Genomic DNA, 14,619 nt, shown 5'->3' on the forward strand with positions numbered 1-14,619 from the left:
GATCAATAACGAGGAATATGTAAAATAAAACTTGAATTAGTCAGTGTATTTACGGTATATTTTTTAAATGAGACGGTATGTTTCGGTATATTTCTGAGGGTCGGACGCTCACACTGCTCCTATTGCGTAATCAGCTGGACACGCATCTGAATTCTAACTGTTTTTTTTAACCTGTTGCATTTAATAATAATAAGATACAATAAGAATGTCATTCCTGCGCAAATCAGTCAAACTGTTGAATGCAGCAGCGGGGAGGCAGCAAAATCTCAAAGCGGTTGGTATTTCGATGCGTCAATCAGCGATCAGCGATCTTTATTTGTTTGCATTCCTTCGATCTTCAGATTGTTGGATCCACCTTGCGGCATCAGCGGACTTACAGCTCTGAACCGCCAAATGATTATGCCAATTTTCCTGGAGCCAAGGCCCCGTTTGTAAGTAAACTGAAGCTAAATATGCCGGAGGATTATGCGCCCATACCCATTTACCGCGTTATGGATCGCGATGGTTTCATTGCCGATGAAACGCAAGATCCCCAGCTAGGCCGCGAGGTGGTGGAGAAGATGTTCCGCGACATGCTGCTGCTTAATACAATGGATAAAATCCTATATGAATCGCAGCGCCAGGGGCGCATATCGTTCTACATGACCAATTTTGGCGAGGAAGCCTCTCACATCGGCAGTGCGGCCGCTTTGGAGATGAGAGACCTCATCTATGGCCAATATCGTGAGGCCGGTGTGCTGGTCTGGCGTGGCTTCCGCATTGATCAGTTCATCGATCAGTGCTATGGCAACGTAGATGATTTGGGTCGTGGCAAGCAAATGCCCGTACATTATGGCTCCAGAGAGCTGAACTTTGTCACCATCTCCAGTCCATTGTGTAAGCCACTAATTCTTATTGATCCCAGGCAATTATGAATCTATATTTACTGTTTTACAGCCACTCAAATGCCACAGGCTGTGGGTGCCGCCTATGCGATGAAGATGCGACCGAACAACGATGCTTGTGTGGTCTGCTACTTTGGGGAGGGTGCGGCGTCGGAGGGAGATGCTCATGCGGCCTTCAATTTCGCTGCAACGCTGAACTGCCCCGTCATTCTCTTCTGGTGAGTGGATCAGAAAAATTAGGATGAAAAGATCACCAAACAATCCATCCATCCAATTTTATCTTCTCAAATGCAGTCGCAACAATGGCTTTGCCATATCGACGCCCTCCCATGAGCAATACAGAGGCGATGGTATAGCTGGTCGTGGTCCGATGGGCTATGGTATTGCCACCATTCGTGTGGATGGCACCGATGTCTTTGCCGTATACAATGCCATGAAAGAAGCTCGAGAGTATGTGCTGCGTGAGAACAAGCCGGTGGTGTTTGAGGCCTTGGCGTACCGTGTGGGACATCATTCCACCTCGGACGACAGTACAGCATACCGGTCGACAGAGGAAATAGAGGTTTGGAACTCCGTAGAGCACCCGATCTCGAAGCTTAAGCGCTACATGGTACACAAGGGCTGGTTCGATGAGGCGGAGGAAACAGCATACATCAAGGAAGTGCGCAAGAAGGTACTCAAGCAGATTGCTGTGTCTGAGAAGAAGCTAAAACCCAACTGGAAGGAGATGTTCGAGGGCGTGTACGCCGAGATGCCCGAGCATTTGGTGGAACAGCAGCGCGAGCTCCAGGAGCATATAGAGGCGCACAAGGACAGCTATCCTTTGAAGGACTTTAAGCAGTAGATCTGATCTGTAGATCTAACGAAATCGAAAACCGAGAGACTCCAACGAAAGTGCATTTATTATGATTAAGCTTTTATAGACAAATTTTGTTTTTCTGTGTGGGTTCAACCCTTAACTTAACTCAATTGTTACTATTATGACTCCATCCCCTGTGTAGGTGTTACGAAAAGGTGTTAAAATTTATTAGCTTTGATTTACATAAAATATACATATACTGAAAACAATACAAAATACAAATACACAAATATATATATATACTTTCGACTTAAAGCAACGCATAACTCGGCGGCTGGCTGGCTGTAAATGTGAAGGTGAAGAAGCTATCTATCTAAAGACTACGAAAACAAAAGGACACGTCTTTCGCTGAAGCTGCTTGGCTGGAATGGATGTCGTGGGTGGATTGCCCCTCAATTGGTGCGCAGCTGGTAGTCCCCGTTCTGCGTTATATACCGCACCCAGGGCAAGGCCTGGTAGCCGCTCTTCTCGATGATCTTCAGATAGCGCACCTGAATGCCCGATGTGGTAAAGTACGGTATCTCGAAGCGCACCTGTATCGGTGGCTTGCCCTCTGTATTCTCCTCGCTCTCCACACTGGGCAAACCAAAGTGGGCTCGCATCAGATACTCCTTGCCGCCAGGGAACGATTTCACCGTCCAAATGATGGCATTCTGTTCGGGCGCATACTTGCAGCTGCCAATGGTCGTCTTGAATTTGGGGGAATCTGCATCGGCCGGCACGGGTATAACAATTTCCACATTATTCGCCGTTGATCTGCGCTTAAACTGAGATTTCGCCTTGATCATGTACTCCACACGTGAGTGTGCGTGTCGCTCAATAACGGACTCAATCCATATCAGAGGTTTGACCTATTGTGAGGGTTTTAGTTGAAACCATAGGCCTATATATGAGATTTTAACTACTTACATGCGTGTTAAGGCGATAGGACATCAGCTCAAATTCTCCATCCGGGGGAATGAACGAGATTGTGCGATCGTTTTCGAAACGCGACAGACGCACACACTGATGGAACTTGACATCCTCCAGCTCCACGGACTTTGATTTTCCACGTCCTGTGCTCTCGAACAGAACCTTGTCGTTGAGGCCCAACCGAAGCTCAGGCATGCCCGACAGATAGACACGCATTTTGATGGCCCCCACAATCTCGCTGCGCAGCACATTGCCATTGGCATTGGCCAGCAGGTTAACGGACTCGATCACATCGAGGAATACTTCATTTTTGCGATACTTGATGCCCTCAGATCGCCAGGAGACGGCATTTGTGACGGCCACAGGTATGCGGGGCTGCAGTTCCAGTTTGTGGCCCTCCTGCGTTATGTACTCCTGCAGTATCTTTGAGTCGGTGGTCTGTGGATAGCCAAAGTCGATCAGCTCATCGAGCAGCTCATAGATGATCACAAAGTTGTCGCGAATGGACTCCTCTTCCAGCTCCTTGAAGTACTCGACGAAAACCTGGGCTATTTTGTGCAGAAAAACAAAGACCAGGGCAATATTGACGTTCTTATTGCGCGGCGTCGTAGACACAATATACAGGTTGTTCGTCTTGATGTACGCGAACGTTGTCTCCGCCGTCTGTAGGATGGGCGTGACGAGCCCCTCCTCCTCGCGCTCCATTAGCAGCGGCATGAATTTATCTATGACTGCCATGTCGATGTTGTCACCACGATAATTGCGAGATATCAACACCTTGCCCTTTACGTCCAGCACGAATATGGCCGAAGAAGACATCTTGAAGCGCTCGCCCAGCAGCTGCCACTTGTCCCAGATATGAAATTTTGAGTACGCTGTCTGTACCGCGGGGTTTGCGTGTTGGCGGCAACTGTTGCAGAGTGCTGGCGACTGTCGATGGAGTGTGGCGTGGTGTGTGAACTTGCCTTACATATTCCTGCAAGAACTTAAATGAAAATTCAGAAATTTCTTACGTCGCCTACAGTTTCTGCTTCTTCTTTCTTCAGCTGTTATCGATTGCAGGCCAGGGTTGAGTACCGTTATGCAGCCCTGTGAATACACTGCTCAGCAAGTGGTATCGAAATAGTTTTTCCAGACGCTGCCGTCGAAGAATTTGTTAATTGCGAAACTATGCAGATGAATCCGAGTGTAACAATTGAAAGAAAACGCGTCGACTGCAGTGTCCTGCCAAAGGGCTGGCAACGCGATGAGGGGCGAAAGTCGGGCAGCAGCAGTTGCGCCACTACCACCAACAGCAGCAGCATCAGCAGCAACAACAACAATAAAGTGGATGTTTTTTACTACAGGTAAAAGAAGCTGAGCCCCATCTCCAGACAGGCGGACACATAGATCCCTCCCTGCACGTTGTAAATCTCGGAATATACGTTTAATCACTCTCACTACTTTTCTGTTATTACATCCGCATACACACCCACACCACACCACACCAAACACACACACGCACACGCCTATGCATACACACAAACACACACATGATCAACCATCCCCCCACCAACACCCACAACTGTGTCCGTCCTCAAAAACAGTCCAACAGGAAAAAGAGTTGAAGGAAAGCAGCAGGGGGGCGAGGTATTTGACATTGGAAGCTTTGATTTCCAGTCCGGGAAGCTGCAGCAGCGCCAGCTGCCTTCACCATCGATATCGCTGTACCGCTGCAGTGCCATGCCCCTGCCAATTGGCGCCGGTGGCGCTGGAGCTGGAGCTTCACTAAAACGGAAATATGCCAGGGCCCAGGCAAACAGCGGCAGCGGCGGCGGCGGTATAGCAGCATACTCATCATCGCCAGCGACAGTGACAGCAGCAGCAACGGCAACAACAGCAGGCGCCTCATCCTCCACTGCGGCTGGTGGATCGACCAGCAATCTGCGCCAGCAACAGCAGATGGAACTCAGGTAGAGCCAAGTGAATGTGGCCGGAGGAGAGTACTTGGCTCCAAGCTCGTGCATGCGCAAGAGTGTCTCGTCTTGTTTCCGTAGCCCGTAGCCTTTGTCCAGGCCGCAAAGTCTACAGCAAGAACAATATGAATTTGAATTCGAAAAGAAAAACCCAAAACAAGAAATTGGCATTTGATCGCTGTAACTCTGTGCCACCTGTGCCATAATTTTTCTCTTAATAGTAATCTGCATGGTTCTTTCTCTTATATACTTTTCGTTTTTTGTGTGCTGTTGGTGTATTTTGTTGTTGCTTTTGTAGACATCTTCTTACTGATAATCTCTTGAAATCGTTTACAGTCGAGCTCTACGCACAGATGTCTCGCTGGTGCCGCCCATACGACAGACTGCCTCCATTTTCAAGCAACCGGTGACACCGATTGGTAACCATACCCAGGATCCCAGCAAGGTGAAGCACGATTCCAAGCATGGGGCCCAGGAGAAGCCCAAACAATTGTTCTGGGAGAAGAGGCTGGAGCGACTGCGTGCATGCCACGATAATGGTGAGGAGCTGGACGATATATCACTGCCCAAGACTATACGCACTGTCGGCCCAAATGTCGACGAACAGACAGTCCTCCAGTCGGTGGCCACAGCCCTGCACATGCTCAATGCCGGTGTACATGGCCAGAGCTCGACCAAGGCCGAACTGACCAAGAATGCCATGGCATTCATGAACCCAGAACAGCCGCTAATGCATGCGGTTATCATCTCCGAGGAGGACATACGAAAGCAGGAGGATCGTGTCGGTGTGGCGCGGCGAAAGTTACAGGATGCACTCAAGACATGAGTGACCTGCCACTGAAGCCCTTCCACATCCATCATCTACCAATTCCATTGTAGAATCTACTAACATCTCTATTTATCATATTGACGACCTTTTCGAAATGTACGTTTAAGCCTAGCGTGTAATAAAAAATACCAAGAACCACACCGGAAAACGCTGTCAAGCGAATTTGAATGGATATTTTTGCTTTGCTTATATATAATATCTGATCCTCAGTAGATAATTAACCTCTCTGGAGAAACGAAGCTAGGGAGGACTCTCCATTAGCTAAATATAAGTCACATTTGACTTAACTTGAATTTATAGAACCAAAGCAACCAGATTCTTCCATGGCATGCACGCGATATGTACGTTGATTTTGTGCTATTCTTGGTCAGAAATCCGGTGTGTTTCTAGTCGAGCATCAATGTGCTGCATTATGCACATGATATATATTTTGTTTTTGAATTCTTGGTCATTCCCTCTTGAAGCATTCGCTTTTGGGTTTCGAGCATCAATTTAACACGTCGTGTAGGAGCGGGGAAATGCCCACCGCTGATCAAAGCCTGTCTACATAAATATTATACCGATCAGGATCGATTTAGACATTCAGATGTTTATTTTTTCAATCCAATAAAAGCAACAGAGCAGCGTTTGTAATCCTTTCTGTTCCGCTCTAATGGGATGACTTCAAAATGCTATATTACACAGACAATTTAAAAACGAATTCGAACATTCACACATACATAGGTATTGGTATATATATATATAGTAGTTTACTTATATATATTCACTTGATGTTGGACATTTTTGTTTGTGCTTCCTCCCCTTTATACACTTTATAAATATATACTCTATGGATATATGTACATATATCAATATAGAGAGCTGCATTATTAATCTAGGCCCTCCTCCGCATCATCATCGTCGTAGTCTATGCCATCGTAATCTGTTGAGGAGCGCGTTGTCAGCTGCAATGGGGGTAAAAAGCAAATCAAATTTTGAAATGGAACTGATAATTTTGCATGCACTAATTATTTTAAGATTTGTAGAATTTCTGAAGCCAAATAAAAAAGCTGGCCCAAAACTAACAAAAAGGATTAAATGTTTAGGATCTATGCTATAATAAAAGACAATGCCCCCACCTGGTTGTAAATACCGCGCCATGCTGCAAACGCGCCCATGGCCAACAGGGCTCCGACGCCGGCTATGATTTTCGTACTGCACTCAGACTCGAGAAATTTATGCTCCGAATGCGTCACATTTACATCTGTGCCGTTTGCGGTCTTTGTGGGTTTAATGGAGCTGAAGCCCTCGTTGCGGAAGATGTCTTTGGTGATGCGGTTGATGAAATTCACTAGATTCTGACTCCCTTTGATGTGATTCTGCAGTGGGTTGTTGGGCAGTGTTATCTTAAAGATTATGGCCAAATAGCTGTACACAATCGCGTCGAATTCGCTGTAGGTGTCGCCGAAGAACCACACCTTGCGGCCCAGCTTCCGGGAGAGCAGGTTAACACACTTTTTGGCATTTAAAACCAGCTGAAAGAACCAACATTTGTAAGATTACGCAAAAAGCTTAAACCAAAATAGCTATTACATAGTCCGATTCGTGCTTGTCCAGCTTATCGTTCACATCGAAGCTGGCCATAACCTGGACCACATCGCATGCCTCGCGCTGGTACGTGGAGGGATAGTAAAAGTTGAATGGGAATGGCGTGCGCTTGGCATATAGCCCACGGGTGGTTTTGTCAAAGTTGAACGGCTCTCCATACAGGAAGTAGTGGTAGTAGGCATGCAGATTGGTGAAAACCCAGTTGGCATATGTGGCGGACAAATGCTTTTGTTTGGTGTTTAAGTGCGCATCAATCGGGTAACCCTGAAAGACAGATAGGAACGGAACCACAAGTAAATGCAAAATCCATTCATACGCCATACGCAAAAGTTTATAAATAGATCCCACAGTTTGTTCACCCGGCATTGTTTTATGCTCATTTGTTTTTGTTGCCGTTCGGTCGGAGTGTGCACTCACCTCAAGATCCAGCACGCGCTTTATTTGACTGTAGCCCACAAATTTGTCATTGCCAATCTGAAGATAAGGCAACTTTCCGGCTCCTGAACGCAGCGGATTCGCATTCGTTTCCACGTCCATGGGGCAGCGGGTGAACCGCAGTAGACACTGCGATACAAATGGCCAGAGTTTGATTCATTCATAGCGATTAAATGGAAATGTGCTGTGTGCGATGTGATGCAACTGAACCTACCAGAGCACGTAAACATTCAAAATCAATTGTCGGCAGACCCCACTCCCCCTTGTACACGTGCAGCATGGCGCCCAGTTGGATATCCATCGGTGTTCAGCTCAATAATGGTTTGCAATTTTGCTATTCTATAATAATTCTAGCTGTGCACTTGCATGTTAGCCACAAAAATATTTGAAAAAATATATGCCAAAAAGGTTGGCTCGTATCTGAGCAGTGTGACCGCAGATTTATCGATAAAATATACCGTCCGAAAATATTTCGTCAGTATATTTACGGTATATTTCGGTATATTTCTGAGGGCTGGACAGTATCAAACTTCTTCCGGCACACTTTATTTAGTTTGTTTATAATTAAGTTACAATAAAATAATTTATGGCTCTTGTAAACTATGAAGGCAGCGGTAGTTCCAGTTCGGAAGACGATCCGCCAAATCTCATCTTTAACACGCTAAAGAGGTAATGGTAGTTTTGGGGCATTCCTGTAGATTTCTACATCTCAACCGCCAAAGATCTGCTGCTCTGCCCACAGCTGTCACCCTTTTGGGCCCCAAGAAGGCAAAACCTGTGGAGGAGGATGAAGTGGTAGATGATCCCGCTCTCCATGGCGGACGTATACGGAGTTTCAAGCATGAGCGCGGCAATTGGGCCACCTATGTTTATGTACCGGCACTTGCCTGCGCTGAGCAGTTGGAGGAATTCCAGGAGGAAGCCATTGCCTGCCTGGCACCCGACGTCCAAATGCAAGCCAATGAACCGCTGCATCTGAGTCTCAGCCGGACTGTGGTGCTGCAATACCATCAAATCGATGAGTTTTCGCGATCGCTGCAGGTCGCCCTTAACAGCTCCACGGGGTAAGTCCCTACCGTCGTGACCTCTCACATCATACTAATTGTGAACTCCTTGCCCAGCTTTGCTAGCACTCTTCAAGGCCTAAAGATCTATACGAATGAGGAGCGCACGCGCACCTTCCTGGCAGTGCAGCTGGACGGAGCCTTTACGGAGAAAGTGCTCTCGATCCTTCAGCCCATTGACAAGGTCATGCACGACTATCGTCTACCCAAGTTCAATGCCCCGCCCTCGTTTCATGTGAGCCTACTTTGGTGCGTGGGCGATCATGAGGAATTGCTAAACAAAAAGCTGAAAGAGCTGCGGGTGCTTCTGGAGGATCAGGACACGCTGCAACTGGCTGTCAATGAAATACACTGTAAATGTGGTAAAAAAGATTTTACTTATAAACTTAAATAGAACGTAGTGTGAATAATAATGTATATCAATCAGTTGAGGCCTTTCTTTTTGTTGCCATTTCCCTGTTTGGCCGCCTGGGCCTGCTCCTCAATGAGACGCTCCTCTTCCAGCTCCAGAAAACGCTGCCGGCGACGTCCCAATGGGGTTTTAGACCACCATGATTCAAAGGCTTCCTCCTCTTCGCGGTAGACGGGATCACGCGTGCTTAAAAAATCAAACAAATTTTATCTATATTGTTTATTTCCATGTTCATTGTACCACGCACCACAGCACATTGATGAGCTCTGCATTGGTGAGCGGTTGGGTACGCAGCTGTAGCTTCCGTTTGCAGGTCATCACCTCCTTGAGGCATGCATCGATGGCTCCTATGGTATAGCCGTCGGATATCTTTGCCATGGCACTGGTGTCCAAATTGGAGACACCCCCAGAGTACTCACTGCCAAATAGGAAAGCAGATAAACGCACTAGGACCTCTAGAAATACTCACTGTAGCAGCGTTTTCCAGGCATGCGACATGGCCCCATAGTCGGGTCGTGGAATGTAAATGAACCGATTGTACACCGATTGCAGCATCTTTTGATCCGCTTCCCAGGGTAGATTAGAGGTGCCCACAAAAATGACGCGATCCTCGGGTGCTATATTCTTGATCAGCTTTGGCAAATCCTTCTTCAGACGCTTGGGATCCGTGCGATCGGTTTTGGGTATCTTTTTCATGAATGGTCGCTCTGCATCGCCCATGTAAATGACAGCTGGCTGCAGCAGTCTGGATACCTTCACCACCAAATGGATGAGCATGATGAGACCCGACTTGCCCGGATATTTGCCCACAATATTGGCTGGTGTGAGGTCAAAGAGCACGGCGCCCACCTCCGTGCAAATTGCATGGAGCAGGGCCTTCTTTCCTGACCCTCTGGGACCGGCCAGCAGTATGGAGCGTATTAGCGGTGTGCAATTGTGTATGGCCTCCGAACCCAGTGGAAGGATGCAGTACTCTGTGAGGATCTGCCGGATGTCGCCCGGCGATGGATTCGTTCCGTTGCGAGCGGTCAAGGCCTTGTCGCCCAGAAATTGCTTTAGCTTGAGCTCCGGATACTTGCGGATAATGCCATTGGTGACCAGTTCCTCATACAGCGACTCTGTGGTGCGGTCTGGCGTGAGATCCTTCTCCTTCTTCTTCTTGTTCTTTTTTCCCGAGCGACGCGTCTTCTTGCTGCTCTTCTTGATCTTCTTGCCCACGGCCGTCTGCAGCAGTTCGATCTCCTGGCGCATCACATCGTCGACAGCGCGCCGGAATTCGAGCTCCACCTCCTGGTACTTGTCGCTGTAGATCATATCCTCGTAGGCAGCCTGGCTCAACACGCCCGTCTCGTCCTTGTCGCGCCAGGTATCATTGAAACTGTCCATAGATAGAGGGGAACATTTATTATTTTGGTTACTCTTCATTAATCATTCCTCTTACAGATCTATCTCCGTGCGTATGTCGGGCAGACAGATGGATGGGGCCGGCTGGAAGCTGACATCGTCCTCCTGATTCTCATTGACATTCAGATCGCCACTGCGCGCCGGCGACTTGGACTTGTCCTTGGTCTTGCGCGATTCTTTGGAGGATCGTGCCGAGGAGCGACTGTGCTCGCTCTCGGTGCCCGGTCGGCTGAATATGTGCAGAGATCCGCCTTGATCTTCCGTGGGAAAGTCTGGCAGTTTGCCGGTCTTCTCATAGCAATCCTTTACCCAGGCCCGTATTTCGTCGGCAATGTCCTCCTTCATGCTGGCCCCATGCTTCTGTCGAATCTCCTCCTGGACGACCCGCTGTCGCGTCTCGAACTGCTCCGCATAGACGACCTGCGCCTCATAGCGCTTGTCGTTGTGCTGTAACTTGTCGAGTTTCTCGGCCCGCTCTTTGAGCACCGCCGCCGGGGGCGGTAGCATACCAATCAGAATCATTTCCTCCATTTTGCGGCGTCGCGTTATCCTACGCGCCGTGTGGCCACGCCACATTTTCTGGATCTTCATGGCCGCCAAGAGGCCAGAATCGCTGCGTTCCTTTTCGGTGCGCTCCTCCGATTTGCCCTTCTCCTTGAGGATGCGTATCTCCTTCATGAAATGGGCACGAAGACGGCCCTGGCGTGCCCGCTCATGCATTTGGAGCATACGTATGGCTTCGATCTCCGTGGTCACGGTCTCCTCCAGCTCGTGCTCCTCCAGCCAGCCCAGCTTGACCAGTATCTCCTGCATGGTTCGCTTGCGAAACTCGAGCTCCTGCTGCCGCTCTCGCAGGAAGTACCGTGGCACTCGCAGCTCCGACTCCATGGGCGTGAGACGCAGTCGTTCTATCACTGCGTCGTTGTAGCTAAATTCCATTAAATCAATGTTGACCAGATCGTGCTTGAGTTCTATGACACGCCCCAGGCAGGCGTCTAGAAGCTTACGCACCAGCTGACGCTTCTGCGGCTGGATCATCTGTGGAATGGACCAGCATTGATGTTTTTCTGTATCTATGATCTCATAATACTTACGTTATCATATACATCCTCCAGGCGATTGCTCAAACAAATGTATCTCAAATAGAACTCGTAGAGACTCGACTGCAGCAGGGCCTTGGCATCGGCATCGGCTGCCACAGAGCCAACGGCTGCATTCATGGTGGCCACCGTTGTCTCCACATCCTGGTGCTGACGCTCATAGTCAATGGTAGACAAGAGCTCGCATTCATGCTGCGACTGATGCCAGATTTCATTGAAATACGTGCTGGACATGATGATGATGATGATCCTTTGGAAAAATTAGGGTTTTTGGTTTGAGCCAAAAACAGAAGACGTTGCCATGGTACCCATTAAAAACAGACACACAAGTATGTTTAATATAGTATATATAGAAGATATAATACATTTTAGCCCTCCAGTCCGTTGCCTGGAGATACATAACCGATAGACAATGATATATTACATGGAATAAGCTTAAAGGGGGAATAGTACAATGGTTTACACAGATAATAAATAGTTAACAATATAGTTTCCGGCTGGTGATATTCCCTCTAGATATTGTCTGTCGAACAATACTTGATCATGGACTTTGTGTGCTTGAACTGAATGCCATTCGTGGCCGACAGCACTTCATTGATGAAGCTCTGCGAATTGTGGATGGTGGTGCCGCCTAGAATGATCTTGTAACCAGAATTATTCAATTGATGGACAGCTAGAGCTTCTTCATAGGTGGCACCGCCAATTATGAACACCACCACCTCCTGGGGCGGTCGTCGGAATGGCACTAGTTCGGAGTTGATGGCCGGAAAGACGGGATCCAGCTCGCGTCCCTTAAATATATCTTCGAGCGTTTCCTTTAGCAGTGGCGTGTGCTGGGTGAAGACGTTCTCCACCCCCTTTAAGCCCTTAATTAGGTTTCTAGTCAGCTTCACGGCGTCGGTAATCCGCACCATGTTGAAGAGATCTCCCTGGCGCACATGGTTTCCCGCATACTCGATCAGAGCGGGCACAATCTGGGGTCGTCCGCCACGGGTTTTGATGATCTGCAGCAGGCTAGAGGTATCGCAATTGGCATGACGCTCATAGCGCAGCGCATACAGGGCCACCAGCTTCAGGGCATCGTCAATGGTAACCCGTTCGTCGGCAATCAGCTTCTTGATCCGCTGCAGCTGAGCCGAATGCTCGGCCTTGCAGGCAATCTCCTGCTCCAGCTCGGACAACTCAAACAAGTTTCGCTTATTGCTCAGCCCCGAGAGCTCCCCAATCACACACAAGTGCTTTTGCACTGTGCCCGACATCTTCTTGAACTGCGGATAGGACTCGATGAAGTTCTTCATGTCCGCTATGCTCTCGACCTTTTTCTGATCGTTAGCCTTGCGCTGGAATTCCTCCATCAGTGCTTTAATGGTCGATCCAATCTCGCCGTAGTTCGCGTACATGTTATTTCCATAAAAATCATCCTGATCGCCGCTCAAGACTAGCTCCTTGAAGTCCTTGGGCACATTGGCGCGGTCCGACAGGTCCACGCGATTGTTTTTAATCTGCAACAGTTCATGGACCATGGCCTGGTAAGTCCACTGATGCAAGAGCGGCGTCACCGGGTCATCTCGTCGATCCAGAACCAGCAGCAAAGGCGGTGCCGACCCATCCATATTTGAACGAAAATCAAACAGTGTCGAATCCTTGGTGATTTGCTCGTAGATCATCTTGGCCAACAGCTGGGCCGCCTGGGAACCCGCCCGATATCGAATCACTGGATTCAGCTTCAGGGACAGCAGGACAGCTGTGATGCCTTGCATGCTGCGTGTCAGGGCATCCGGCAGCCAGTTCAGATTCACCATGCAGTTGGGTATGTTGAGAGAGAACAAATTCGGGTTCACGGACAAATAGTCCGCATAGAGCTCTTTCACCTCCCTCACCGACTCGGACTCGTCGCATTCAGCCAGGTACTTGATGTCAGTGCGTGGTATAATGTTGCTAAAGTCTACGGAAGGTGCGGTTTTAGTGGTGGGGTGATAATCAATCATATATTGCTCCACTTACATATGTAGTACGCACTGTATTTGGGGTTGCGCAGCTCATTGGCCAACAGCTGGATGTTCTGCTTGGTGGGGCGGATGAACACAATGCACTTTAGGTACTTGAGCCTCTCATTGGAGCGTCCAGAATCAAGCCGTTCAAACAGGTACACCTCCCGCTGTAGCATGTCCGACTGACTAAATGCCATGGAAATAATACTCGTCTGCAACAGATATTATGGATTTCCTCCTATACAAATCTATGACTAGTGGGGGCATTGATTGCTTTCGCTTACCGTCTCTTTGTCCAGCAGGATGATTTTCATGCCCGGCCCCGACTCTGTGCACATTTTTTCAATGTACAACTTTATGCCGCTTATTAAATTCATGATTTGTTTATTAATTATACCGAAATTCCAGCGAAAATATATTTATTTTTTTTCGCAATCAGAGGTGGGAGGCCATCGATTAGTGTGACCGCGGATTTATCGATAAAATATACAGTCCGACCCTCATACCGAAACATACCGCCTCATTTTCAAAATATACGAATTCAAGTTCTATTTTACATATTCCTCGTTATTGATCTTCCGTCGATTAGCAGCTATATGGAAGCTACTTGATTGGCCTATTCGAAATAATTGTTTCATTCATTTCATTTAATAATCTTAAGTCTTAATAAGACTTATTAATAATAATAAAGTCTTAATAAACATCACTATCGTCACTCACGATGAAGCTGGGATTTTTTAACAGCATTTCAGTGTTCGGTTCAAAATTCTCACAGCCGTTATTCTTCCTTAGACTTTGTCTCGCATATAAAAGATTTGAAACATTTATATTCTTAAATCTATTTCTTGTATTTGTTTTTATTAAGTTCCCTTCGGAGAAAATTCTTTCACATGATGCATTTGAAACCGGCAAAATATGTTTATATTTTAATTCATTGTTGAAATCTTTTATTTGTCCCAATGTATACCAGAAATGGCCAGGACTTTTATGTGTTTTAATAAACTAAAAAGAACCTCATCATTTTTCTAGAGGACAAATTCATTATCGATTCCCTGCGGATCTTTAATAAGTTGAGGAAATCTTTTATACAGGTCATGCAAATCTGATAATTGGCTATTGACTATGTCTTCAGGGTTTAGGAATGAGAGAAGTTTAAAAACCTTCTCGTTAAAAGGCAAGCTTTTCTT

The 14,619-nt window shown here is 47.4% G+C and overlaps 7 protein-coding genes across 9 annotated transcripts; 3 read left to right on the forward strand and 4 right to left on the reverse strand.

The window, feature by feature from the left end:
* The first annotated feature begins 138 nt into the window (after nucleotides 1-138).
* BckdhA (Branched chain keto acid dehydrogenase E1 subunit alpha) lies at nucleotides 139-1,977 on the forward strand. Its single transcript, XM_001359528.4, has 4 exons — nucleotides 139-274; nucleotides 342-876; nucleotides 937-1,102; nucleotides 1,179-1,977. The coding sequence occupies exons 1-4, from the start codon at nucleotides 206-208 to the stop codon at nucleotides 1,726-1,728; spliced, it is 1,320 nt and encodes a 439-aa protein (XP_001359565.2). The 5' UTR covers nucleotides 139-205; the 3' UTR covers nucleotides 1,729-1,977.
* AP-1mu (adaptor protein complex 1, mu subunit) lies at nucleotides 1,883-3,740 on the reverse strand. Its single transcript, XM_001359529.5, has 2 exons — nucleotides 2,653-3,740; nucleotides 1,883-2,594 (listed from the first exon to the last, which is right to left on the reverse strand). The coding sequence occupies exons 1-2, from the start codon at nucleotides 3,472-3,474 to the stop codon at nucleotides 2,136-2,138; spliced, it is 1,281 nt and encodes a 426-aa protein (XP_001359566.1). The 5' UTR covers nucleotides 3,475-3,740; the 3' UTR covers nucleotides 1,883-2,135.
* A 32-nt stretch (nucleotides 3,741-3,772) lies between these two features.
* Nucleotides 3,773-5,611, forward strand: MBD-like (methyl-CpG-binding domain protein 2). Of its 2 annotated transcripts, XM_001359530.4 has the most exons (3): nucleotides 3,773-4,001; nucleotides 4,242-4,607; nucleotides 4,947-5,611. In XM_001359530.4, the coding sequence occupies exons 1-3, from the start codon at nucleotides 3,826-3,828 to the stop codon at nucleotides 5,434-5,436; spliced, it is 1,032 nt and encodes a 343-aa protein (XP_001359567.3). In that variant the 5' UTR covers nucleotides 3,773-3,825; the 3' UTR covers nucleotides 5,437-5,611. The 2 variants fall into 2 exon arrangements, with proteins under 2 accessions (XP_001359567.3, XP_003736789.1); XM_003736741.3 differs by lacking the exon at nucleotides 4,242-4,607 and having other exon boundaries at nucleotides 3,809-4,001; nucleotides 4,947-5,601.
* A 461-nt stretch (nucleotides 5,612-6,072) lies between these two features.
* On the reverse strand, nucleotides 6,073-7,904 carry LOC4802701 (metaxin-1 homolog). Of its 2 annotated transcripts, none has more exons than XM_001359531.4 (5): nucleotides 7,676-7,904; nucleotides 7,444-7,590; nucleotides 7,012-7,290; nucleotides 6,558-6,953; nucleotides 6,073-6,383 (listed from the first exon to the last, which is right to left on the reverse strand). In XM_001359531.4, the coding sequence occupies exons 1-5, from the start codon at nucleotides 7,760-7,762 to the stop codon at nucleotides 6,309-6,311; spliced, it is 984 nt and encodes a 327-aa protein (XP_001359568.2). In that variant the 5' UTR covers nucleotides 7,763-7,904; the 3' UTR covers nucleotides 6,073-6,308. The 2 variants fall into 2 exon arrangements, with proteins under 2 accessions (XP_001359568.2, XP_015038017.1); XM_015182531.2 differs by having other exon boundaries at nucleotides 6,098-6,499.
* Nucleotides 7,905-7,974: 70 nt separating this feature from the next.
* Nucleotides 7,975-8,954, forward strand: LOC4802702 (U6 snRNA phosphodiesterase). Its single transcript, XM_001359532.5, has 3 exons — nucleotides 7,975-8,130; nucleotides 8,184-8,525; nucleotides 8,583-8,954. Exons 1-3 carry the CDS (start codon nucleotides 8,048-8,050, stop codon nucleotides 8,917-8,919), a joined length of 762 nt encoding a protein of 253 aa, XP_001359569.2. The 5' UTR covers nucleotides 7,975-8,047; the 3' UTR covers nucleotides 8,920-8,954.
* LOC6897746 (dynein regulatory complex protein 11) lies at nucleotides 8,924-11,719 on the reverse strand. Its single transcript, XM_002137815.3, has 5 exons — nucleotides 11,436-11,719; nucleotides 10,379-11,379; nucleotides 9,407-10,315; nucleotides 9,185-9,355; nucleotides 8,924-9,123 (listed from the first exon to the last, which is right to left on the reverse strand). The coding sequence occupies exons 1-5, from the start codon at nucleotides 11,673-11,675 to the stop codon at nucleotides 8,949-8,951; spliced, it is 2,496 nt and encodes an 831-aa protein (XP_002137851.3). The 5' UTR covers nucleotides 11,676-11,719; the 3' UTR covers nucleotides 8,924-8,948.
* Nucleotides 11,720-11,803: 84 nt separating this feature from the next.
* Vps45 (vacuolar protein sorting 45) lies at nucleotides 11,804-13,921 on the reverse strand. Its single transcript, XM_001359534.5, has 3 exons — nucleotides 13,717-13,921; nucleotides 13,446-13,644; nucleotides 11,804-13,386 (listed from the first exon to the last, which is right to left on the reverse strand). Exons 1-3 carry the CDS (start codon nucleotides 13,807-13,809, stop codon nucleotides 11,954-11,956), a joined length of 1,725 nt encoding a protein of 574 aa, XP_001359571.2. The 5' UTR covers nucleotides 13,810-13,921; the 3' UTR covers nucleotides 11,804-11,953.
* Nucleotides 13,922-14,619: the final 698 nt, after the last annotated feature.

This window comes from Drosophila pseudoobscura, chromosome 2 (assembly GCF_009870125.1).
Source record: "Drosophila pseudoobscura strain MV-25-SWS-2005 chromosome 2, UCI_Dpse_MV25, whole genome shotgun sequence".
NCBI lineage: Eukaryota > Metazoa > Arthropoda > Insecta > Diptera > Drosophilidae > Drosophila > Drosophila pseudoobscura.

What these genes read in the sequence shown, in the direction of transcription:
- LOC4802701 (XM_001359531.4), bottom strand. Translation starts at nt 7,762, where the DNA reads ATGGATATCCAACTGGGCGCCATGCTGCACGTGTACAAGGGGGAGTGG. An exon ending in AGCGCGTGCTGGATCTTGAG is followed by an intron (nt 7,291 to 7,443) that starts GTGAGTGCACAC and finishes TCTGTCTTTCAG; the next exon opens with GGTTACCCGATTGATGCGCA. An exon ending in ACAAGCACGAATCGGACTAT is followed by an intron (nt 6,954 to 7,011) that starts GTAATAGCTATT and finishes TGGTTCTTTCAG; the next exon opens with CTGGTTTTAAATGCCAAAAA.
- LOC6897746 (XM_002137815.3), bottom strand. Translation starts at nt 11,675, where the DNA reads ATGTCCAGCACGTATTTCAATGAAATCTGGCATCAGTCGCAGCATGAA. An exon ending in TGGAGGATGTATATGATAAC is followed by an intron (nt 11,380 to 11,435) that starts GTAAGTATTATG and finishes TCCATTCCACAG; the next exon opens with ATGATCCAGCCGCAGAAGCG. An exon ending in GAGCTCATCAATGTGCTGTG is followed by an intron (nt 9,124 to 9,184) that starts GTGCGTGGTACA and finishes TGATTTTTTAAG; the next exon opens with CACGCGTGATCCCGTCTACC.
- Vps45 (XM_001359534.5), bottom strand. Translation starts at nt 13,809, where the DNA reads ATGAATTTAATAAGCGGCATAAAGTTGTACATTGAAAAAATGTGCACA. An exon ending in TCCTGCTGGACAAAGAGACG is followed by an intron (nt 13,645 to 13,716) that starts GTAAGCGAAAGC and finishes TATCTGTTGCAG; the next exon opens with ACGAGTATTATTTCCATGGC. An exon ending in ATACAGTGCGTACTACATAT is followed by an intron (nt 13,387 to 13,445) that starts GTAAGTGGAGCA and finishes CACCTTCCGTAG; the next exon opens with ACTTTAGCAACATTATACCA.
- AP-1mu (XM_001359529.5), bottom strand. Translation starts at nt 3,474, where the DNA reads ATGTCTTCTTCGGCCATATTCGTGCTGGACGTAAAGGGCAAGGTGTTG. An exon ending in CCTATCGCCTTAACACGCAT is followed by an intron (nt 2,595 to 2,652) that starts GTAAGTAGTTAA and finishes CCCTCACAATAG; the next exon opens with GTCAAACCTCTGATATGGAT.
- LOC4802702 (XM_001359532.5), top strand. Translation starts at nt 8,048, where the DNA reads ATGGCTCTTGTAAACTATGAAGGCAGCGGTAGTTCCAGTTCGGAAGAC. An exon ending in ATCTTTAACACGCTAAAGAG is followed by an intron (nt 8,131 to 8,183) that starts GTAATGGTAGTT and finishes CAACCGCCAAAG; the next exon opens with ATCTGCTGCTCTGCCCACAG. An exon ending in GCCCTTAACAGCTCCACGGG is followed by an intron (nt 8,526 to 8,582) that starts GTAAGTCCCTAC and finishes CTCCTTGCCCAG; the next exon opens with CTTTGCTAGCACTCTTCAAG.
- MBD-like (XM_001359530.4), top strand. Translation starts at nt 3,826, where the DNA reads ATGCAGATGAATCCGAGTGTAACAATTGAAAGAAAACGCGTCGACTGC. An exon ending in GTGGATGTTTTTTACTACAG is followed by an intron (nt 4,002 to 4,241) that starts GTAAAAGAAGCT and finishes CCTCAAAAACAG; the next exon opens with TCCAACAGGAAAAAGAGTTG. An exon ending in CAACAGCAGATGGAACTCAG is followed by an intron (nt 4,608 to 4,946) that starts GTAGAGCCAAGT and finishes AATCGTTTACAG; the next exon opens with TCGAGCTCTACGCACAGATG.
- BckdhA (XM_001359528.4), top strand. Translation starts at nt 206, where the DNA reads ATGTCATTCCTGCGCAAATCAGTCAAACTGTTGAATGCAGCAGCGGGG. An exon ending in GGCAGCAAAATCTCAAAGCG is followed by an intron (nt 275 to 341) that starts GTTGGTATTTCG and finishes TTCGATCTTCAG; the next exon opens with ATTGTTGGATCCACCTTGCG. An exon ending in CACCATCTCCAGTCCATTGT is followed by an intron (nt 877 to 936) that starts GTAAGCCACTAA and finishes ACTGTTTTACAG; the next exon opens with CCACTCAAATGCCACAGGCT.